The sequence below is a fragment of the Pseudorasbora parva genome, chromosome 10 (assembly GCF_024679245.1).
Source record: "Pseudorasbora parva isolate DD20220531a chromosome 10, ASM2467924v1, whole genome shotgun sequence".
NCBI lineage: Eukaryota > Metazoa > Chordata > Actinopteri > Cypriniformes > Gobionidae > Pseudorasbora > Pseudorasbora parva.
The window spans coordinates 12,096,136-12,118,833 of record NC_090181.1 but is presented as its reverse complement, the minus strand read 5'-3'; the positions used below and the strand labels follow the sequence as shown (position 1 = coordinate 12,118,833).

At 38.3% G+C, this 22,698-nt stretch overlaps 2 protein-coding genes across 7 annotated transcripts; one reads left to right on the top strand and one right to left on the bottom strand.

Annotated features, from left to right (window-relative positions):
- Nucleotides 1-508: 508 nt before the first annotated feature.
- Nucleotides 509-7,037, bottom strand: tmem30b (transmembrane protein 30B). 2 transcript variants are annotated; one of them, XM_067455175.1, is made up of 9 exons: nt 6,981-7,037; nt 5,829-5,914; nt 4,641-4,826; nt 4,237-4,344; nt 4,040-4,147; nt 3,846-3,936; nt 3,610-3,753; nt 3,294-3,500; nt 509-1,244 (listed from the first exon to the last, which is right to left on the bottom strand). In XM_067455175.1, exons 1-9 carry the CDS (start codon nt 7,003-7,005, stop codon nt 1,057-1,059), a joined length of 1,143 nt encoding a protein of 380 aa, XP_067311276.1. In that variant the 5' UTR covers nt 7,006-7,037; the 3' UTR covers nt 509-1,056. The 2 variants fall into 2 exon arrangements, with proteins under 2 accessions (XP_067311276.1, XP_067311277.1); XM_067455176.1 differs by lacking the exon at nt 6,981-7,037 and having other exon boundaries at nt 513-1,244; nt 5,710-5,839.
- kdm1a (lysine (K)-specific demethylase 1a) lies at nt 6,241-22,698 on the top strand. Of its 5 annotated transcripts, none has more exons than XM_067455174.1 (21): nt 6,241-6,341; nt 7,232-7,513; nt 9,450-9,615; nt 9,805-9,938; nt 10,592-10,670; nt 11,441-11,533; nt 11,690-11,796; nt 11,880-11,961; nt 12,076-12,170; nt 13,461-13,478; nt 13,942-14,084; nt 14,221-14,311; nt 14,393-14,527; nt 16,178-16,251; nt 16,361-16,472; nt 17,401-17,533; nt 17,626-17,813; nt 19,810-19,924; nt 21,126-21,253; nt 21,491-21,637; nt 21,722-22,698. In XM_067455174.1, exons 2-21 carry the CDS (start codon nt 7,253-7,255, stop codon nt 21,908-21,910), a joined length of 2,490 nt encoding a protein of 829 aa, XP_067311275.1. In that variant the 5' UTR covers nt 6,241-6,341; nt 7,232-7,252; the 3' UTR covers nt 21,911-22,698. The 5 variants fall into 5 exon arrangements, with proteins under 5 accessions (XP_067311275.1, XP_067311273.1, XP_067311274.1 ...); XM_067455172.1 differs by having other exon boundaries at nt 9,450-9,627; XM_067455173.1 differs by having other exon boundaries at nt 9,447-9,615.

Sequence of the window (22,698 nt, the reverse complement as noted above, 5' to 3'; positions counted from 1 at the left end):
TTTTAAAGGTAGTAAAAACATTGTTAAAATAATTTATGTGACTCCAGTGGTTCTATGGAGGGGCCAGAGAGCCCTCGTATTTCATCAAAAATATCTTAATTTGTGTTTCGAAGATGAACGAAGGTCTTACAGGTTTCAAAAGACATGAGGGTAAGTAATTAATGACAGTATTTTCATTTTTGGGTGAACTAAACCTTTACCTTCACAAAACGCTGAACCACTGTGCAGAATCCGAGCTAAACTCTGCAAAGAATACTGCTTCCAATAAAACCGCTTTCACTAATAGGGATCAATATCACCGATGCGTGCAAGCAAAGACACAGAGTCGGTCACGATTTGTCCTTCACTTTAATTTAACTTGTCCAGTACAAATGGCACTGTAAAAGCACAAAGTTTCCTCCGCTTTGAAATAAAATATTTCATGCTTGTCACGGTCATAAGCTCACAGCAAAAACTGTGCAGCTGTTATGGCTAAATATTATAAGACAGCAATAAAATGCTCGTGTAGACTTTATTATAAAACAGTATTTAAAGTTTATTACAGGAAATATACAAGTCACAGTAAATTTTAATTTTCAATATATTAAACTAAACCTGCATTTGATAGGAAGACATGGCACCTAAAACTCTCCGTCTATATACCAGTTAAACATTTATTGTGTAGTCAAGACATCAAATTTAAACAAATGTAAACTGCTAATTCATCATTTATATACCTGAGACAGTCTAAGTAGACTAAAAACCTGTAACAGTCACTGGATAATGACCTCGGATATCCAATTTGAGCATCGGATTCTAGTGTATGAACACGTTTGAAGGGATCACATTAATTAAAGCTTTTTGCTCTTAGGACATTTGCATAACTGAGCTTTTTTTTAGTAAACTAACAATTCCTGATTAAAATGAATAAATAAATGACCTGAAGTTAAAACTTTTTAGCAAGTAAATGCAAAATGATTTTCTAGAACTTGATTGTTCATACTATTGTTTGAAGACATTTGATTCCATTGTAAGGATCCCCTGATTTCTTTCCTTTCATGGTTTTTGGATGTATCGTTACGCACTGTCATCGTCACCTGAGAATTTGAATTTGGCGTAAACAATGAGCATAACCACTGACATGACCACACACAAGGAGCCGACCACTAAATAAGCAATGCCCAGAAACTCATTCTTTCCTCCCATCCAAGACACATTGCTGAAGACCACCTTCTTACGCCCATCAAAACTCACTACTGGGTAGTCTGGAAATGATGTGGTTAAGGAACAAACACGGTTCATTCTTCTGCACATTAGCACTTATACTGCATTTAAAAAGACAGGAAACCTTCCTCAGAAACAAGTGTTTCTGAAACCTTAAAGGTGCACTAATGCTGTGTTTATGGAATGCAGTTATTTTAGACGCATACTGACACCTAGAGTAAAATAATTTTTAATCACTGAGCACAAGATACCTCGCTTACAGTTTTTATTTTACATCTTATAAACCCCAAATATTTGACCGGTAGTGTGCACATTTATCAAGTTTAATGAATTTCCTTATGCATAAAATGTATATCCACTTTACTTGTAATGTAAGCGCAGGCGTTTCTTATGTTGAATGTCTGGTCTCATCTAGCCTGACAAGCCAGACCCACATCAAGATGTTTGGTCTGGAAACTCACCATAGACAGGGCTCAATCCGAGGGGCGGGATAAACGGTTGTCTTTCAAACTCCCTCTGCACGCGATAGGATAGCGCTACACCAACCAGAGCAACGTGAAGCAGAGCTCGTTGATAGATTAAACATTCGCCGTATCCGGTCGGCAAAACTCCGAACACATCTTCCCTTTTTAATAATGACTTCAGTGCCGTTCTTTGTTCTTTTCTCAGAGGAAAGCTTTACTCCACAGCAACTTTCACACTGCACGTTGGACCCGCAATATTCCCGGAACATTGCCGGGTCGCCTTCTGTGTGAAAGCAACCACGTCCCGGGATTGATTACCGAATTCGACCCGGGTCGGGGACCTAGTAATATTGCGGTATTCGACCCGGGACGAGCGCTGTGTGAACAAAAGCCGAAACTAATGCCGCAACGTGTACGTAGTTATCGTGCGACTCCTAGAGCTTGTTTTTTCAGTAATACAACCCTGCAGTGCCAGAAGAGCTAGTCTGTGTTTTAAACACAGAGAGTGTTCGTATACAAAAGAAACTAAAATTAAACAAGCAGAAATGTGCGCAAACTGGACACAAGTCGAGACCACGGAGCTCCTTACTATCCGCGCTGAAGCTGAGATCGCTCGCCATTATACGTCACATCAGGATGTCTCGTGTCAACTCGACCCGGGACCGTTAAGCGTTGTGTGTGAAAGCGCACATATTACGGTATTTCGCTGGCATCCAAATCTAGCGACCCGGGAACAAATGCTGGGTCGCATTATCCGTGTATTTGCCGGAATCGCAGTGTGAAAGGTTCCAGAGTTGCGAAAACCAATTCGAAAGACCGCTGTTCGACAGCTTCTGTGTTTACTAGTAGCACGCAAGCGCAACTCGGTCGTCATTATGTTAAGCCCTACCAACCGACTCTATACACGATGTGATTGGCCTGACCAGAGTTGGGTTTTTACAGCTCAGAAGTGTATTGAGAGTTGCTAGACAATACTCAAGGCAGATTAGATTTGCTGCCGCTAGGGTGCGTCTAGAATTCTAGGCGAGGTCTCATCTGCTTCCAGTTATTTTTTATATACAAAACAGCTTGTTATGCTGCTTCATATTGAAAATGGACATTTTTTTAATCATTTTTTAATGTAGGGTTATAAACAAATGTTTTGTAGCAAAAATGTTCTACAGTTCAGATTCCTAGATATTTACCTATAATAGCGTCTAATGAATGGGCGCATTCACAAAAAAAAAAACTTACATCCACGTTACAAAACAAGGTGGGTAAGGATGGAAATTTACAAAAGTGCACCTTTAAGACAAAACTCGACTGCTCTTTTGACTTCACTCTCACGTCTTCAGTGATTTCCATATGCACATGTTCACATATTCAAAACGCAACCCCTCTGTTTCTTCTACAGATCAGCTAAAAGCCACACCCGACGTGTAAAACCTGTTTTTCTGGATCACAGGACTGAAGCCATATGCCATGCGAGCTTGATACTACAACAAATATCTTAAGACTTCCTGACTGTAGCTATGATGTGGCTTGGGTAAAATCCTGCTAACTTTAGAAGTTGAATAAAATATGCTAATCCAACTATTAATTCCCAATTAACGTCTTGAATGAATTTGACTTGCAGATGAAGGATACTGTAATGGACTGTCAGAGAGTAGTTCCCAGCAGGGAGCCCCGTGCTATAATCACCCTCTGTGATTCGCCGGTACAGCTTCCTGAACTGAGGGAGTGCTGCTCTCCTCATCCACACAAGAAAGTCCTGGTTCATGAAACCATTGTTGTTCGGGTTTTGGAGGTCCAGCTCATAAACTGGCTTGGGCCAATTTATGGGCTTCACTGTACCTGTTAATGAGAATTAATAAAGAAAAAGCATTCTGGCTCCATTCCAAGTCTCAAATCAATCCAAGGGAATATTGACTTCTGCATTACTGTACAGTTTAAGGCTAATTACCATCGAAAGCATTTGCAAGACTGCCATTCACAAGCGAAGGGTTCCTGTATTTGATGTTGTAATCAGTCCACCAGGAGATTCCTTTACCATCTAATGGCACCTGCTTCTTAGTACCATTTATAATTTGGTAGAGCTCAAATGTGTCTTTGCAGAAACAAACAAAGAAAAAAATATATATTAGCAATCCATCCCAGAGCATGCATACGTATAGTTAATCTAAAAAAAAGGAACAATACCATTGAACATGCTATTTGCTATAGCTCCACATGGGACAACGGGGATATTTTTGGAATCATTGCCAAATGGAGAGCAGGAGTCTTGTGGATTCTAGAAAGTCAGGTGAAAATAAAAACAAGGAATGTATGATTCATTACATAAAAAAGATTCAAAATTATTTATTTTTTTAAGATCAGTCTTGCCAAACACAAACCTTAAAGTACGTTAAATCACCGGTGAGCTGATTATCGTCTTTTGACACACCGTATTTTCGGAAGTTCTGGTAGTAATTAGTCAGGCCATAGTAAAAGAAGACGGGGCCCTGTACGCACAACAGATGTTATCAGTCATGTTCTAGCATGAGACAGAAATATCAGCCTTAAAACGGAGTCAAGATCAAAAGAATTTTACCCCAAATAATGAGCCGAGGGAGAATGTTATTTCACAAGTGCAGTTTTGGATGTTTGGGATTGTACAGCTGAAACAGGGTGAATCCTTCGCAAAGCCTGTGTAATCCATCTGTGACAAGTTGAGAAAAGAGCATTAATCTTTAATTAACTTCTTTCACCTTGAACAAAACGCCCTGGTACGATAACACCTCCAAACTAATTCAACTATTAGGCAGTGTAAAGAGCCAAGGGTCTAAAGTAAAACTCTAAAGCAGACTTGAATGTTTAAATAGTGCTGTCTGTCAAACAAGCAAAAACTGACCTCAGTACAACTGTTAAACTAAGGCTGAACAAATTCTACAGTAAAAAGCCATGTCATCCACCCAGGGAACTGGCTCCTGATGTTGTCCTGCATTAAAAGCTTACCTCTAGCACTTGAATGGTTTGTGAGGTCAGAAAGAGGCCGACTCCAATGCCTATGAAGGCCAGGCCAATGATTAGAAAGCCAGGAATGACAATGCCAGCGGAGAGTATGGGCTGCCATGCCGGGAGCCGTTGCTGTGTGAAGGCTGTGTTGTCGGGCCGTTCAGCCGTCTCTCCCTCGTTCTTCATCTGGATGTTTTTTTGTTTGTTAAAAAAAATAAAAAAATAGGAACGACAAGCTTACTGTGTGCATCTAAATGACATTGATAAAACAATAATACCTTTTAAAACCCCAGGGAAAAATAGATCAGACCTCAATGCAACAAATAATACATGAGGAAAGGGGTGTTTCTTCAACTTTGGTAACTTTATATCCCAGGGGCTGATATTTTATTTTATTAGACATTTTTTATATTTTTGTTTTATTAAAGTTAGATTAAAAACTGCATTGTTCCTCATATAAATATAAACTAAAATATATATTACAAAAGATTACCATAGGCCATTTATTGTGTAAATTAAATATATATAAATCAATAATTAAATGAAAAAATAAAAGTAGCCATCATCTTACATTTATATTAAGCATTATTTGGAATCAATATTTAATTTATTCACATTATAGTAAAAATTAATGTAATAATGTGTATTCAGGATAAACAAAGCAAGTCTACAATTTACAAAGAAGTCATTTCCATTACAGAATGTTGTTAAATGCAATACTGTTTATGACTTAAAATAGACAATTATTCCGTTTGTTGGTTAACGTGCAAGTCACATTGGCTATATTGTTTAATATCGGTTAATATCGGGTTTAATAAATGTTGCTTTAATTTGATTATTACTAATGGATCCGTATACATTTATCAATTAACGGTCCTGATAATTACAAAAGAAGATCAAATTGTTGCACAACATGATAAAGTTAAACCAGCTTTAGAGAGAATCACCTGCACTATAACAACATCGTATGACGTCGAAGGAAACAAAACCCTGATTCGTGAATCTCGATCAGTAATCACTCAATCTGAAAGCAGAAACCTTGAAGCTTAATAAACAGATTTAAACTAACCTTTAGAAAAAGATCCACGCAGTCAGTTTGGCTATTTTAGTTGCCCCCTTTAAAAATCGCGTAGAAAATCGACTAACAGGAGACACACCTTCACACAGTCAGTCGCGTACCTGTCTTACCTGTCGTGCACCTGGATCAGCTTTTCCGCGTTGCGTTTGCTCCTCCCAAAGCACATACGTCACACACAGCCAGGTGTACTTGCCTCCTAAAGCGCATATGTAAGAGAAATTAGCTTGTTCCACTTTAGTCTGGTGGATTGTAATGATGGTTATTTTTTTTAAGGTCTATGTGATGGTTTAATAAGAAATATATTGTATGAAAATAGATAGATTTGGTTATTGTTTAAACCTTGTTATTTATAGTCAAAACCGCTTAACTATAAGGTAATGGGTGCAAGGAACATGAAACATTGTATGTTGTTTACTTAGTGCATATATTTTGCATACAGTAAAATTTGCATAAATTAAACCTGACTTTCTGAAACATTGATCGATGGCATTTTACCCAATTACAACATTGGGCAATTTAGATCCCGCCTTCTTTACTCTCGTCGTCTACACTGATTGGCTGTTTGGTTCCGGCAGGGACAGGCGTCTGTTTCTTTGTGCAAGACTCCCTACAGCCGCGAGGAGGTAAATATAAATAATAATTTTAAGAAACAGAGCACAACGCGTTAAATGGGACGCAAGCATACATTTTTACATTTGTAATATTTTATATGAAAAATATAATATATAAACACTAATGATAACTGATGTTTTCTGTATTTTGATAAGCATAGGTGAAGAGCTCGTGCCGCTAGCAGTAGCATATTAGCTAATCATTGCTCGAGCGCATCAGCTATTGTCTTATTTCTTAATAGTTTCAAAATATATTGTTTGTGAACGTTAGATAAAATAAATTCTTTAACAAGTTAGCCCATAATTAAAGCTACGACTGGTGTTCTGGCTTAAATATGTGCGTTTTAGCGTTTATCTGCTAACGTTATTGCTATTAAAACAGCCGCTCTTTTATGCGTTTGTCTCCGAGTAAATTTGATCAGAGACTGATCCTGATTCTTTCATTTGGTTTAATGATACAGAATTTGTTTGCGATCTATTAAAGCAGAGACGGGGCCAATTTAAGATGCTTTTTGTAACAATGTAGTCAGAGTTAACTTGTTACGCAACATTGTCATTTACTCAAAATCTCTTATACCTGAACAACCAGAGTGTCTCCAAGCCTGTTTGTTCAGAGCAGGTGCGCAAGTACGACATTTAACTTCTGCAAACCTTTTTTTGTTTTGAAGATAAGCATTCAAATCCATTGGTACATGTGCTGTGTGGCAGCCAATTTGAGCCAACATTGCTTTTTATTTATTATGTTGGGTATGAGGCCAAACGGTGTAAAAGGAATCCAAGATGATCATTATTAATCTTGAGGCATTTATAGTTTGTCAGGGACATGGTGTATTGTCTCTTTTTAGATTGCTGGTCATCTTTCATTTGTACACCTACATTCAGCTTTTCTTTCCTTATTTCAGCAGAGGTCTCTGTCACCTGTGATGCTGTCCAGCAAGAAGTCAGACCCAGGCTCCTCTTCCTCAGGGGGTAACGGTGGTGACCGTGCTCCTGAACCCCTCTCTGCCCCCCAGGCTGGTCTGGCCGGTCCCTCTGGCCCGGGTTCAGCAGATGTGAAAAAGAAAGAGAGAGCCTCCCCCAGTGGGGAACCAGGTGGACCCCCTCTCTCGCACCCTCCTGGACCAGGAGGGATTGATCAGGACACTGCAGAGGGGCGCAGAACTAGTCGCCGCAAAAGGGCCAAGGTAAACATCTCTATTAATGTTTCCTGTTCTTTGAAGAAAGAACAGGAGTGATTAAGCCAGGTTTATTTATTTAGCTGACTTGAACTGAGACAGAAAAACTGAGTGAAGTAAAATAATTAATTTATAATAAATAACAAATAACTTTTTATTGCTCCCACATTCTTGTACATGCTATGCAACAAAGGCAGCAACTATGGCGGAATCTGCTGTGTAATAATTTGATTATTATTATGATTTAAAGGTGTCATGAACTGGCTTTTAATAAAATGTTATACTGATGTCCACGTGGTTTTTACATTTATAAACATTATCACTAATAAGTAATAGGCTATTTTTTTACACTGGTTTTGAGGCTTTCTCAAAAAAAGAAATGAATGTTATTTCACTATAAGAGTCACCGGTCAACGTGCTTACGTTTTGGTTGCCCGTCTTGAAAACACACAGCCCCGGGAGTCTGATCTGGCAATAAACCAACAAATAAGGGATTCCCCAGCCTGTGTCAGCATGCTTCAAAATAATATATTACTTTTAACATTACCATGATGGTAAAACGTTAAATGTGCACAAAAAATGTAAACAACTATTATTTAAGTTGACTAGCAGTATTGTTTAAATTACTAGTTAAATAGTTTCGCACATGCCTAGTTTTCATGAACAGCTCCCTACATAACACGATAGTCCAATCAACTAATATTACAAATGTGACAGGATTAAGGGGTTATAACAATCACTGTAACCATATTATAAAACATATATTACTTTTCTGACATACTTTGGAAGCCGATGCTTGAAACGGGTGTTGAAAGAGGTTTAGACGTTCCAAGTTACAATAATAATAATAATAATGCAAATGAACGCACATCTGAAGATGACATGTATGTTCAAGAAAATCTTTTTATAAAAAATCAGACACAAAATAGTTTGTAAGCTTTCAAATGATGCATAATTTGTGAATATTACCATATTGTTCTGAATATAATATTTTAATATATTTTCTTCTTGGAAATACATCTGAAAAAAAAATGAGGTCTTATATTCAGGGTTTAGACTTTCACATATCAATAATACACACGCAACAATATGGAATGCCAAATGTGTGTAAAACAAGTGTGCCTCACAGGACTGAAATGACTGTACATTGCCTGGAGACTGCATGGACCAGCAACTGAGGAGAGGTTATGATGGTGATAAACGCAACAAAGTTATCAAACAGGTTTCATTGAACAGCCAAGAAATGCGGTATGTCAGAGTGTAATGTTAGAAGATGGCGAGCTTAAAAAGTAGAGGTCGAACGATAGTGTTGGACCGTACTTTCCGATAATCGATTAATCGACCGATTAGTGTTGCACAACATACTGGTGCCAGAAAAGTATTGCGACACCCTGCTATTACAAATGGTATATGACATTTTATTAGTACTGGTACTTTAAGAACGACAGCACGCTAATAAGAACAGTATTTCTTAATTTGCGTCAATATATGAAAGCAGGTGTCAGGACGTGTCCAGAGCTCTGCTTCCACCGTTTCCTGTCTGTGTTTTAAAAGTGCATCTGATGTGTCGGCGCTCTGTGCAGCCTCATGTGTTTAAGGGGTACTTCAGCACTGGGAAAATGAATCTGTATTTAAACTGGGCCATTAATGTAGTAGAAATGTGAAATTTCTTTTTGAATTTGGTGCCTTCTAGACAGAAAATGTATGCCACTGTACATAAAAAAAAGGTGAAACATCAGTCATCAAATGAGAAATACAGGTTTTTATAAAATTTTATAAAATCCAGAAACTGGATAAAACAAACCACACAAAAAATTAAAATAAAGTACCATTAGGATAAGACCAGTTGAGAGATTCTGCCATAGTAGAGAACAATGGTCCTCTTTCACCCCAGGTGAAGCAGAACTAGGTTTTAATGAAGCTTTTATTGTGCCTCCTGCTGCAGGTGGAGTACAGAGAGATGGACGAGAGTCTCGCCAATCTGTCGGAGGATGAGTATTACTCTGAGGAAGAGAGGAACGCTAAAGCTGAGAAAGAACGAAAGCAGGTGGTTCCTCCTCCAGCCCCACCAATAGAGGAGGAGAATGACAGCGAACCTGAGGAACCATCAGGTATGGAAAGAGGTTGGCCTAATCTATAATTTCACACCTTTTACTAAATTTTAAAAGCACTTTCACAAATACTTTGTGTCACAAAATGATTCCTGTCATTCTGACATAAGGTGTTTGTAAAAGAAAGTGGAAAAAATAATAGTACTAATAGTTGTGAGTCTAGAAATTTGAAATATTGTGACTTTTCAGGTGTAGAGGGTGCTGCCTTCCAGAGCCGTCTCCCACATGATCGTATGACATCACAGGAAGCTGCATGCTTCCCTGACATTATCAGTGGACCACAGCATACTCAGAAGGTGTTCTTATACATCCGGAACCGCACCGTAAGTTCGCAGCTAGAGACATCATTTTATGATTTTTGATTTAACTTTAATTTTGTTGAGGCTGATAACATTATCATTATGTCAGAATGTCTTCTAGAAGTTGTATTGGATAATAATACACTACTGTTCAAAAGTTTGTGGTCGGTAATATTTAATTTTTTTAAAGGAAAAATGAATACTTTTATTTAGAAAGGAAACATTAAATTGACCAAAAAAGCATTTATAATGTTACAAAAGTTGTCTATTTCAAATAAATGCAGTTCTTTTGTAATTTCTATTTGTCTATTTGTGTTCAACACTTTTAATAATAAATATTTCTTGAAATGTTTGAATGATCATGCGACACTGAAAATTGGAGTAATAGCTGTTGAAAATTCAGCTATGTCATCACAGGAATAAATTACAAATTTAAAATAGTTTTAAATTGTAATCTCATTTCACCTAAATAACTTTTTGACTAAATTTTTGATCAAATAAATGCTGCCTTCATGACCGTAAGAAACTTCTTTTAAATAAAAAATAAATAAATCTTACTGACCCCAAGCTAATGAATATTGGTGTAGATATTTAAAGGTGATCCAACAGAAATGTTTCAGGAACAACTAAATGTGTTTTCCTGTCAGTTGTGAAAATGTTTTCTCTCAAATGTTCAGCTTCAGCTATGGTTGGACAACCCCAAAATTCAGCTGACATTTGAGGCCACTGTGCAACAGCTAGAAGCTCCATACAACAGTACGTCTGTTCCACCTGACATTGCTCCGATTCCCCAATTTTGATGTTATTACACTTTACTGAATGTGCAAGGTACACTATGTAACTTTTGACCCTCCAGCAGTTAAAAACAAAACTGCATGAAGAACATGACTGCAGATGAATGTTCTTTCTCAAAACGAAAAAAAGAGAGCGAGATGATTATCCTACTGCTCATAAAAAATCTATTATGCTTAAGTTTAGAAGGAAAGGATCTCAAGCTGACTAGCTGAAGACATTGTGGTTATACCCATTAATAGACTTGGTACTTCCTTGAAAATAAATTCCAGCACAGTGTAACAACAGCCATAATGAAATGACTCTTCAAAATAGATAATGCTTTTATCTATTCAATAAAATATCTTACTCACCAATAAAAACAACACCATCTTCACGTCACTTTTAAAAATGTCAAATCCTTTAGTTCTTGCCATCTCCAAGTTAGCTAGTGTTCATTTTTATTTTATTTTGAGCTCAGTCACATTCTCTTTTCAACAGCATGCTCTGCTGTTTGGCATTTTTTTTCAAGATGAGTTTGAGATTTCATGTGCTTCATGTCAACCTTTCTTGATCATTGTGAAAACTAACATGTTCCACTACCACACCATACGCGCGTCAAAGTAGCTGGACCATCTTTTCTCTTTTTACAGATAAGAACGTTGAACAACAAAAATGACATAGTGTACCTTTTAATTGTGTTTGTTTAATATTCTTGTGTATATTTTTAATTTGCCTGTGGTTCCTCTCTGCAGGTGATGCTGTGCTGGTGCACCGGATACACAGTTACCTAGAGAGACATGGGTTTATCAACTTTGGCATCTACAAGAGAGTAAAGCCTCTGCCAAGTAATTGAGACTTAATGTTACGACAAAGCAGAACTAGAGATATTAATGTCCAAACAAGCAGGATGACACCAGTATTTTTTTCACAGTTATGTTTTATTTGTCTGGTGTACTCACAACTCTGTGATGTTCTTATTGCGCTCTCTTATGTTCTTGTAGCGAAGAAGACTGGAAAGGTGATCGTGATTGGAGGTGGGGTGTCAGGACTGGCAGCAGCAAGACAACTGCAAAGTTTTGGGATGGATGTGACTGTTCTGGAGGCAAGAGTAAGTACACTTTGATACGTTACAGCATTTTACACTGAGCTGAGATGTGTTTTTCTCTTACAAACCTTAATTGTTCTTGATAGGATCGTGTAGGAGGGCGAGTGGCCACTTTCAGGAAGGGGAACTATGTAGCTGACCTGGGTGCCATGGTGGTGACTGGATTAGGTAAGAAATCTCAAACACTCTTCTCTCCAGGAGATGGCACTGTTGGCAGTGGAAAAGTTATATGTTCGTTCAGACTTTTTGCAACAGTTTGAAATTGAAGTGTACATCTTTCAGGTGGAAACCCCATGGCTGTAATCAGCAAACAGGTCAACATGGAGCTGGCCAAGATCAAACAGAAGTGCCCGCTGTATGAGGCTAATGGACAGGCTGTGAGTGCTTTTAAAAACATTGACAGACACACATTACTGGCTTCATACACAGATCAGTAACACATACATGTATGTCTTTATGTAAGAGATCAGAATATTCAAGTATTAAGTAATATATCGAAAGTACGGTAATGTAAATAGTAATATATGTGTCACAAATTATCTTTGTGATATTAGTAGATGTGTATAGCATCCTTAACCTCAGTGTGTTCAGTGTTATAGTGCAGTTGTTTTTTAGACCACTTAACATTAGGGATGCACCAATAGGATGTTATGGGGCCGATACTGATTTTAACAAACAATTATTGACCGATATGATATTTGTCACTTACCCTCTAATTTGAAATGTTATCATTAAAACAAAACAAAAACAAAACAAAAAAACAACAATAACTTATAGCCTACTAGCTAGTTTATTGCTCTATTATCAAATAATTTCTAATGAACATAGCCTGCAGCCAACATAAATTCATAAATACAACAGAACAAAGAGGAAATAAACAGTGCTTTTTAGGCAGGTTTAACAGTTTCCAGGTACAGAAATGAAGTAAACAAATGTTAAATAGCACTGCATATTCTTCACTGTGTAAATGAAATGCATAATTATTATTACATTGATGCCTAATTATTATTACATTCATGCCTTGCCTTGACTTACATTGAGACAGCTAAATTATACTGTACAACATTAATATATTTCTGTCACAGTTACTTTGTTAAACTGAACTTTTATTTGGACGGGTTGCCGTGAAGACCTTTGAGCTTCTTTATATGTGTTTATGATATGACGATAGATTTTGTCGTAAAAAACGCTAAAATGCTCATGATGTGACTGGAGATGAGGTTCATGCATTCATGCCCTCATATATTGAGATGGCAGAGGCTGAACAACAAAGCATGTTTCAGCTTGTGTGCGGTAAATGAGATACCATTCATTCACACAGAAACATGCAGGATTCATAATTCATATCTTTTTGCGCCTATATTCAGACATTAGTATATCGGCGGCCGGTGCATCTCTAAGTTAACATGGTTTAAATCTAATATGAAAAGTCGGTGCTCCTCCCATTCTCTTTTGATTGGCATCTTACCTATGTTTAAGTCAAACACTCAGACTCTAATTAGAGGAAAAAAACATTCTAACAATCTTTTTTTTTCTCTCACTCTCTGCCCCCTCTTAACCCCTGAACATACTCTCTTTGCTACATTCCATCCTATTCTTTTTGTTATTCTTACTTGCTTTCACTCCATTTTCATTTCTTAAAATGGTGGATTGCCCTGGTTATACAGGGAGAGCGCTGCACAAGTGTAAGTATTTCTGTTTATAATATCATCCAACATGTATAATTAGAGGAATTGTTGTATTTAATTTATTTAACACCCAATGACAACTGCATATTCTATACAGGTTTGTTTTATTATTATAGGAACACATGTTTAGTAGTTTGCTACCCAAGAACATGATGGAAATGAACACCTGTTAAATGATAGACGTCCTGCTTTCATAATGCGTTCTGATCCTCTAAATGCATGATGTTAATTGTCTGCATTATTAGGTGATACAACTGAAATGATGAATCATTAAACTCTGTCAGTTAAGGTTAATATAATCCCTCTGGGAAATGAGTCCTCAATAATGAAATGTAACAGTTTTGTTTCTATAAATATTATGTTAATTGTTCTTTAGTTTATTGATATGCACAGGCACTTTTACACAGTTTTTAGATTGTCATCCGTAAATGTTCATTTAATGATTTTAACTCTGCTGAAGGTCCCTAAAGAGAAGGATGAGATGGTAGAGCAAGAGTTCAATCGCCTGTTAGAGGCGACATCGTATCTCAGCCACCAACTGGACTTTAACTTTCTGAACAACAAACCTGTGTCTCTGGGACAAGCCCTAGAAGTTGTCATACAGTGAGTGAACTCTGGGTTTAATTGCTTAATCATGTCTAAGAGCCTTAAGAATTGAACCTCAGATTAAAAGCAATGCTTTTCCTTTAAAATGAAAAGACAATAGACCGCCACTGACATGCTGCTTTTCTCTGTTCAGGCTGCAGGAAAAACATGTGAAAGATGAACAGATTGAGCACTGGAAGAAGATTGTGAAGACTCAAGAGGAGCTTAGAGACCTTTTGAACAAGGTAATTAACACACAGGCACACGTCCCTCAGTTAAAGCTTACTCATCACACAGTTAATTTGCTTGTTCGTTTTCTTGTTCAGATGGTGGCTACTAAGGAGAAAGTAAAGGAGCTGCATCAGCAATATAAAGAGGCCAGTGAGGTGAAGCCACCCAGAGACATCACAGCTGAGTTCCTGGTGAAGAGCAAACACAGAGACCTCACAGCTCTCTGCAAGGTAGTAGACCAAAATCCCCACATTGACCAAACCCTCACTGAACATATTAACATTGTGTATGCTTACATATTTAGAGTTGTTGATTGAAAACCACATCAATGACGACATCAGTTTGTTGCAAACTATTCTGGCTTGTTTCATTTCCTGACCCCATTCCAATGGCCATAAATGTGGCCTGTGAAAACTGTACTTCTGTCCCTCTCAGCCTGTTTTTTTTTTTGTCAAATTAAAGGCGATATCGAATCAAACTAAGGTCCGAATCAAACTCTGAAACTTGTTTGCCACCTATGCTGATTGCACCTTTGACAGCCAAGCATCTCTTATGAAATCTCCTAATTAGGTCTTCTCTGGTAGCAACTGCAGACACCTCTGGATCCTCTCAATCTTAATCTCTTTTTACTGCACAGCAGTATTTTCCAGCCATGCCAAACACCACTGCGCTTGGTAATGGAGCAGAATACCATTTCAGCCTGCTGTTTCAGTTGGGTTGTTTTAGTACATTTTCCAAACCGCAGTCTAACACTGTCGGACTCTCTTTAGCACCCACAGTGCAGAAAGTTAAATTCCTAACTTAAGCGGTCTACACTGGTGAGATTTTAGCATGTTAATTCACATAATCACTCTCAATTGTAGCCCATTAGGGGAGCTTGAACCATTTATGGTTGAAACATGAATTTCGACGCCTGCTCGCTCCCTCGCTCGCTCTGGGGTTTGACTTGATTTTAAACTTTAGATAAAGTTTTGGTCTGCGACAGCCTTAAACCTTGGCCTTTGTCTTTATAGTATATAGTATGAAAATGACGTCGGTTTTATTCAAATTTTCATATATTAAAACTCAACTTGACTACAGAAGGAACTTTTTTAAAATCAATATAAATACGATGAATAGGATCCTCTGCATCCTTGCAGAATAAAAATACAATTTCATAAAAAAATAATTAAAAGACCCCAAACCTTTTAACGGTAGTATATATGGAACTTTTTTCCTTTAAAGGAACTTTTGAGAGCAATTGAAATGTGCATATACCTATATATTACATGCTATTGAATGTGTTTTTCACCTTGTGTGTTAGAGTAATACCATCCATTGTGCTTGTGGTCTTCATGCGACTAAAAAGACTTTCTTGCAGACTATAATAGTCTGATACACAGAAACCGCAGTGGGATATTTTAGAGTTGTGTGATGTGGTTTAAGGGTAGAATTTTCTTTAAATAGTCCTATGCTGGTTAGCTTGGTGAACAACTGGCCCGCTCAGAGAGGGATGACTCTGCCCTCTGGGATAAAACCACTGTTGCTGCCTTCAGCCGTTAATCGAAGAGTGTGCACATCTGAAAACCTCACACTCAGGTGCTGGTCTTATTTTGAACTGTTCTGGGTTAGGAATCAAGTTCTGAATTTATCAAGATTTTGTTTTCTTTCTTTTTATTGTTTAAAAATCCTGCATGTTAATTCCCCCATCTATCCTTAAAGTGCATTATAAATGTGTATTATGACAGACATTGGCCAATCCTGCTCTCTAGATATGGTTATCTTGTCATTTAAAAACCCACATTGTTTCAACCTCTTCCTCTTAAGAATATGAAATCCTTAATATGCAATAAGAATAAAAAAATGTGTAAATTCTCATCTAAATTTATTTTCTGCTGTAGGAGTATGATGAACTGGTTGAGATGCAGGTTAAGCTAGAGGAGAGACTGCAAGAGCTGGAGGCCAACCCGCCCAGGTAATCATATTAAACCTATGAAGTAATCAAAACTAGTGAGATCACATTATTTTGCCTGTCAAGCCTCCTGAATGAGTCCAAGTAATTTTATCCTGAATCTCTTTCTCAGTGATGTTTATCTGTCTTCGAGAGACCGACAGATTCTTGACTGGCACTTTGCAAACCTGGAGTTTGCCAATGCTACACCTCTGTCCACACTCTCGCTCAAACACTGGGATCAGGTACTGCACGCCACCCTTTTCTTGCAAAACACATTTAAAGGGTTACTTCAGTGATTTAGCATTAAGCTTTATTTAAATTGGGTCATTAAAGGGTTAGTTCACCCAAAAATGAAATTTGTCATCAATGACTCACCCTAATGTCGTTCCACAGTTTAAGATATTTTATATTTAGTCCGACAGCGTATCTAAGTGTATGGTGCTATACAGTCCATGTCCAGAACTGAAATAAAAACATCATCAAAGTAGTCCATCAAAGTAGCCCATATGTGACCTCAGTTGGTTAATAAGAATCTCTTGAAGCATCAAAAATAACAAAAACTAGGACTTTATTCAGCATTGTCTTCTCTTCAGCGTTTGTTTTCAATCTTCAAATAAACATTCAAACGGTAATGAATCCGCTTATTGATTCATGATTCGGATCACGTGTCAAACTGCTGAAATCACGTGACATTGGCGGTCCGAATTAGGATCACGGACAACTGCCACACACACACACACACACACACACACACACAAAATAAAACGTAAACACAACTCGTCTTTATATGCCTCCAAGCTCCCTCGTGAGAGGACTCAAGACCGTTTGGCTCGCAGGTGACGCTCATTCGCCATCATGCCCCGGAAATATTCCACATATTTTTTCATCCTTGCTACTACCCTCCCGCACAGAGTTAATTATCCGCTCGCATCCCCGCCTGTGAATTTTATGAAAGTCACAATCCACCCGTTTTAGCCACTTTTATGCGGATACCCGCAGGTACCCGACCTGTTGCAGGACTCTTATGTTAAATCACTGAAGTAACCCTTTATAGTGTTTGTGTAGTTGTAGAACTGTAGAACAGTTTCTACAATGGCAAGGTAATGGGTTCAATTCCCATTCAAATGCATATAAATGTAAGAAGTTCATTTTCCTCCTGTGTTTGAATAGGACGATGATTTTGAGTTCACGGGAAGTCACCTGACAGTGCGGAATGGATACTCATGTGTACCAGTGGCACTTGCAGAGGGTTTGGATATTAAACTTAACACTGCAGTGAGACAGGTCCGATACACGTCATCTGGTGAGTCAGTCAGACCAGCTCCTGCTGTTTATGCCTATATTTTAGTGTGATTTAATTGTGCAAGTTTAAACATAATTTTCTCTCAATTTCAGGTTGTGAGGTGATAGCGGTAAATACCCGCTCCACTACCCAAACGTTTATTTATAAGTGTGATGCCGTGTTATGTACTCTTCCTTTGGGAGTGATGAAGCAGCAGCCGCCAGCCGTGCAGTTTGTGCCTCCCTTGCCGGAATGGAAGACTGCTGCCATCCAGAGAATGGGCTTTGGGAACCTCAACAAGGTGTGAATTTTTTTTGCAAGCATGGAGGTGTTGATGTAATGACAATGCTGGACTTTTTATGTATGTACATCAAACTGATCCAATTTGGCTAATACAGTGTGAAGCCTGTTAGAGCTGCTTAGGTCAGATCACATTTAATGCGATAGGTATGGGTATGTACAAATCTTTAACAGATTTACCCCCTAACACACATTGTGTCCAGGATTGCGTCGTCATCACCATCCTCCACTGCACTCTCACTCCCCCTTCACTCCCTCTCCTAGTTCAGCTGCAGCAGAAAAATACTGCAGTATTATGCAATTGTCCCACTCTATTTCTCAGTTTTTGTCACAAGGGGGCACAGTCTGGTACCAGATTCATCCACAGTGCTACTATATCAGAAACAGATGTCTGTATACACCGCAGGATATCAGAAATGTTCACTGAGATGCTTTTCTTGACTCCATTGAAAGCAAGCTTCAGCCACTTTAAGATAACATGTTTTTTTCCTTATCAGTTTGTATCCTTCTAGTGACAAAAGTAATCTCTCAGTAATGGATTTAGGCTTCTGTGGTATTGTGCACTGTGGTATGTATGAATCATTGATTTTGCCTCATAAGCATCTGCTAAACCGCATGTACGTGTGATTAAAAATATATAGTATAATGGTGGTTTTGTAATTTTATAGGGGTTTGTTTTAAATGGTCTTGAATACATTTGAATTATGTTGATGCAGCATTAGACTGCTAATATTTTATTGGGTTTTAATTGAAGCGATAGTTCAAATAATGTTATTGCCAGTTTACTCACCCTCATGTCGTTCCAAACCTGATATTTTGAAGACTGTCGGTAATCAAACATTTTGGAAAAACATACATTTCTCCTAATATCTTTTATTCCATAGATGAAACTAAGGGAGTTTTTACACCTATAAGTTGTTTTTTTGTTCCTTAATTTGTTACAGTTACTTGGTTTGGTTACATACAGAAATGTAATTATGTAAGTCACATGCAAGTACAACTTTCCCTTTATTGGTCAGTTTCCTCTGCGTCATCCATCAAGATGATTTACAAGTTTACTCCATGAGCTTATTGTGGCTTTATTTGTAACTGTCGAGACATGCAAACACTACTGATGCATTCGTATTAATAACTGCAGCATTTCAAACATGCTCTCTCTGGATCTCCCAGCACTGTCTAGAGGTTAACTGTTTCAAGACACACAATGCTTCATCGGGACAGTGTTCTCGCAAAGAGAAGCACAATTACATATGAACAGAGATGAAGATGGGGACTTTTTTGGTTTTCAACTGTGATAACTAATGACTCTCACAGAATCACGCACTTGATATTATAGCACGTTTGTCATTTTTATAATACCACTTGGTTTGTTGGGTCAGATTGCTTTCACACCTCGAGCAAACCGCCCCAGTTCATTTGCAGACAGACATGGACAATTGTTTTTGTGTGGATCCGAGCGCAATTGCCGTTTTCAGATATGACTAAACGAACCGACCCAAAAGGATAAAAAAAGCTCAGATGTGAAAGCACCTTACTTCACACTTGTAGTTTAATAATCTTGGGTTTGGTCCAGACCAAAAAAGAAAATTACATTTAGTTCCTGGTACTGCACACACAACAACATACTTTTAGGTTGAAATAAAATGCTGCATGAGCTCAACCGATCAGCATGCTCAGCAGCCCTGTCCCACCTGAAAGTTCCTGAACTTTGAAAAAGTACTACCTCGCAAGCAGGGCCATTTTAAGGGGGAAATCTTTACTCAGAACTTTATTTATGCCCTAGTTCATGTGGTTGAAATGCACCTAGTACCACCCCAAAGTCCTTAGTTCCTGGGGAAAGTTCCTGCAGTAGAAACGCGACTTTAGAAGTGTCATTCAGTGACTGTATTCTCACACCCTAAGTTCATGGGGATGAGCAAATGAGGACCGAATTGTTTACTGTCCTTCACTAACCATAGTGTGACTAAAAAGATCTGTGTAACTTGTCCTTGTCCTAGGTGGTGTTGTGTTTTGATAGAGTATTCTGGGACCCCAGTGTTAACCTCTTTGGACATGTAGGAAGTACCACAGCCAGTCGAGGGGAACTGTTTCTCTTCTGGAACCTCTACAAAGGTGTGATAATCATTCAGTTTAAAGGACAACTCTGGTGAGAAATGAACCTAGGGGTAATTAACAGATGGTTACAGAGTAGATCGTTCTCTGGGATGCGTTTTCATGGAAATCAAATGTAAAGAGTTTTATCTCTAAAAACAGATTAGCTTATAACACTAGTCTATGGGGCACAGAGTAGTGAAATTAAATCGCTAGTTAATACCACTAACAAGGCTAAAAATAGCCTCACACTAACACAGTAGCATAATGAGGGTCCCTACATGCAAACCGAAGCATTGAGAACTTTGTAAGTGTGCAAACAGTTTAATAAGAAGATACTTTATAAACAGAGCGCATTACGCGTTCACGGACAGGCGCCATCTTGGAAAACAGTCTCGACTCATCGAGCCACGAACGCTGTGCTAAGTGATGAACTGTGACTTGGAGTCTCATATGGTCCGTTGTTTCCGGAAGAAAACACTGAACACAACAGAGAAAATAAATAAATAAAAATAAAAATGTAACCCATTTTACAAAGTTAATTCCTATTGACCAGCTCACTTAGAACAGCGCTCGTGGATCGATTCGTTGAGACTGTTTTCCAAGATGGTGCCTGTCCGTGAACGCATAAGGCACTATGTTTATAAAGTATCTTCTTATTAAACTGTTTGTACACTTACAAAGTTCTCAATGCTTCGGTTTGCATGTAGGGACCCTCATTATGCTAACGTGTTAGTGTGAGCCTATTTTGAGCCTTGTTAGTGGTATTAACTAGCGATTTAATTTTACCACCCCGTGTCTACCCTGTGCCCCATAGACTAGCGTTATAAGCTAATCTGTTTTTAGAGATAAAACTCTTTACATTCGATTTTCATGAAAACGCATCCCAGAGAACGATCTACTCGGTAACCATCTGTTAATTACCCCTAGGTTAATTTCTCACCGGAGTTGTCCTTTAACCATGCACCAATATTAAACTTATGGTAGATAAGTTTATCATTATTTTGATGTAATGGGTGATAACCATTAAGTTACAAAAAAAACAAACATTTAGTATTTAGTAAGTTTATACAATGATTTTATCATAATCTAATTTAAATTATGAACATAAATCATTTTGTTAAATGTAGTCTTTTAAATGTAGCAGATCAAGACAACATTATTTATTTATCACTTATAACTATATTGTCATTTAGTGAGCACTCTCTTTGTGCTTTCTCAGCACCCATACTGCTGGCTCTGATGGCTGGAGAGGCTGCTGGCATTATGGAGAATATTAGTGATGATGTCATCGTTGGCCGTTGTCTGGCAATCCTCAAGGGTATCTTTGGAAGCAGCGCGGTACCTCAGGTGAGCTCTGATGCGCTAGAGTAGCTTGCTTCATTTGTAGTTGCATAATGTACAAAAAAAACGCTTGTGCGAATAACTGTCAAGGGAATAAACCTTAACCTAAATCTACTGAAAAGTGTTGAGTTCTGTCATATCTCAGTAGACACTCACACTTGAGACTTTGTGGCTCATTCCGGTGGTATGGAGTGCCTGCAACAACAACAAACTAACTCTGTTATGTGTCTGTCGTCATGGTAGCCAAAAGAGACGGTGGTGAGTCGCTGGCGAGCCGACCCCTGGGCTCGTGGGTCCTACTCGTACGTAGCAGCTGGTTCGTCTGGAAACGACTATGATCTCATGGCCCAGCCCATCACACCTGGTCCTGCCATACCGGGAGCCTCACAGGTGAGTGTCACAGTTTATTGCTCATTTCCTCTGAGATGTTGGTTACCTGAAGCAGATGTCATGCTGATTGTGTGTGTTTCGCAGCCTGTTCCACGTCTGTTCTTTGCGGGTGAACACACAATTAGAAACTACCCCGCTACGGTGCATGGCGCTTTGCTGAGTGGGCTGAGAGAGGCAGGAAGGATCGCTGATCAGTTCCTGGGAGCCATGTACACTATGCCACGCCAAGCCACAGCCAATCCAAACCCACAGCCGTCCCCCAGCATCCAGTAAACATCTCAACCCAGCACAGAGGGAGAACAAGTTGGGGGTTTTCAGTAAAAAATGTCTTGATAGATAAAGAGAGGGAGGGTTAAGTAAGGACACTGTGTGACTCTTTAGACTGGGAATGTGTGTGTGTGTGTGTATTTATGGGAGTTTGTCTGCGTGTAAGAACATGCCTTTAGGGAAATCATTCACTAATCTGAGAGCTGCAGCCAGGATTAAAGGAACCTTTCACTCAGTTCCCTCCTGTCATGCCAGCTTACTGGCTAACTTCTAGGTCATCTCAAAGGACAGGTGGATGGTATCCTGACTTTTTCCCAGGTATGTTGGAATTTACCTGGAATGGTTAGCTCCCTTCTAAAGGCACGTATAAGGACAAGGACAGTTATTAACACTTAATGCTACTCATGCAAAGTATCAGATGTTTCAAGGCAGAGCATTAATTTCAATTGTAAAAACCAGATTGTAGATTGACATTAATGCATTAGTTGAAATCTAACTGCCTACACAACCCCATTCCTTTTTATTTTTTCAGAATAAAAAAATAAAAATAAATAAACACCAAAAGCAGATGTTTTGACTTTGCTGTAGCTTGAATGATTTTTTTTAGGGGGAAATTGTCTTATTAGCTGGAATGCACATATATGCTAATGTTGTTTATTTCTGTTAAAATAGAATCAGTTATAGTTTTGTATCTGTTTTGAGCAGCTGCATTTGTTGTATTTGTTTACTTATTGTCATTTTTTTATATATATTTGGTTTTTTTAGGATTAAAAATAAATATAAAATCAGCTTCA

What these genes read in the sequence shown, in the direction of transcription:
- kdm1a (XM_067455170.1), top strand. Translation starts at nt 7,253, where the DNA reads ATGCTGTCCAGCAAGAAGTCAGACCCAGGCTCCTCTTCCTCAGGGGGT. An exon ending in CATGGTGGTGACTGGATTAG is followed by an intron (nt 11,962 to 12,075) that starts GTAAGAAATCTC and finishes TACATCTTTCAG; the next exon opens with GTGGAAACCCCATGGCTGTA. An exon ending in CTTCTGGAACCTCTACAAAG is followed by an intron (nt 19,925 to 21,125) that starts GTGTGATAATCA and finishes GTGCTTTCTCAG; the next exon opens with CACCCATACTGCTGGCTCTG.
- tmem30b (XM_067455175.1), bottom strand. Translation starts at nt 7,005, where the DNA reads ATGCTTATCTTCAAAACAAAAAAAG. An exon ending in AAACCATTCAAGTGCTAGAG is followed by an intron (nt 4,345 to 4,640) that starts GTAAGCTTTTAA and finishes AACTTGTCACAG; the next exon opens with ATGGATTACACAGGCTTTGC. An exon ending in CCCTCGGCTCATTATTTGGG is followed by an intron (nt 4,148 to 4,236) that starts GTAAAATTCTTT and finishes TTGTGCGTACAG; the next exon opens with GGCCCCGTCTTCTTTTACTA.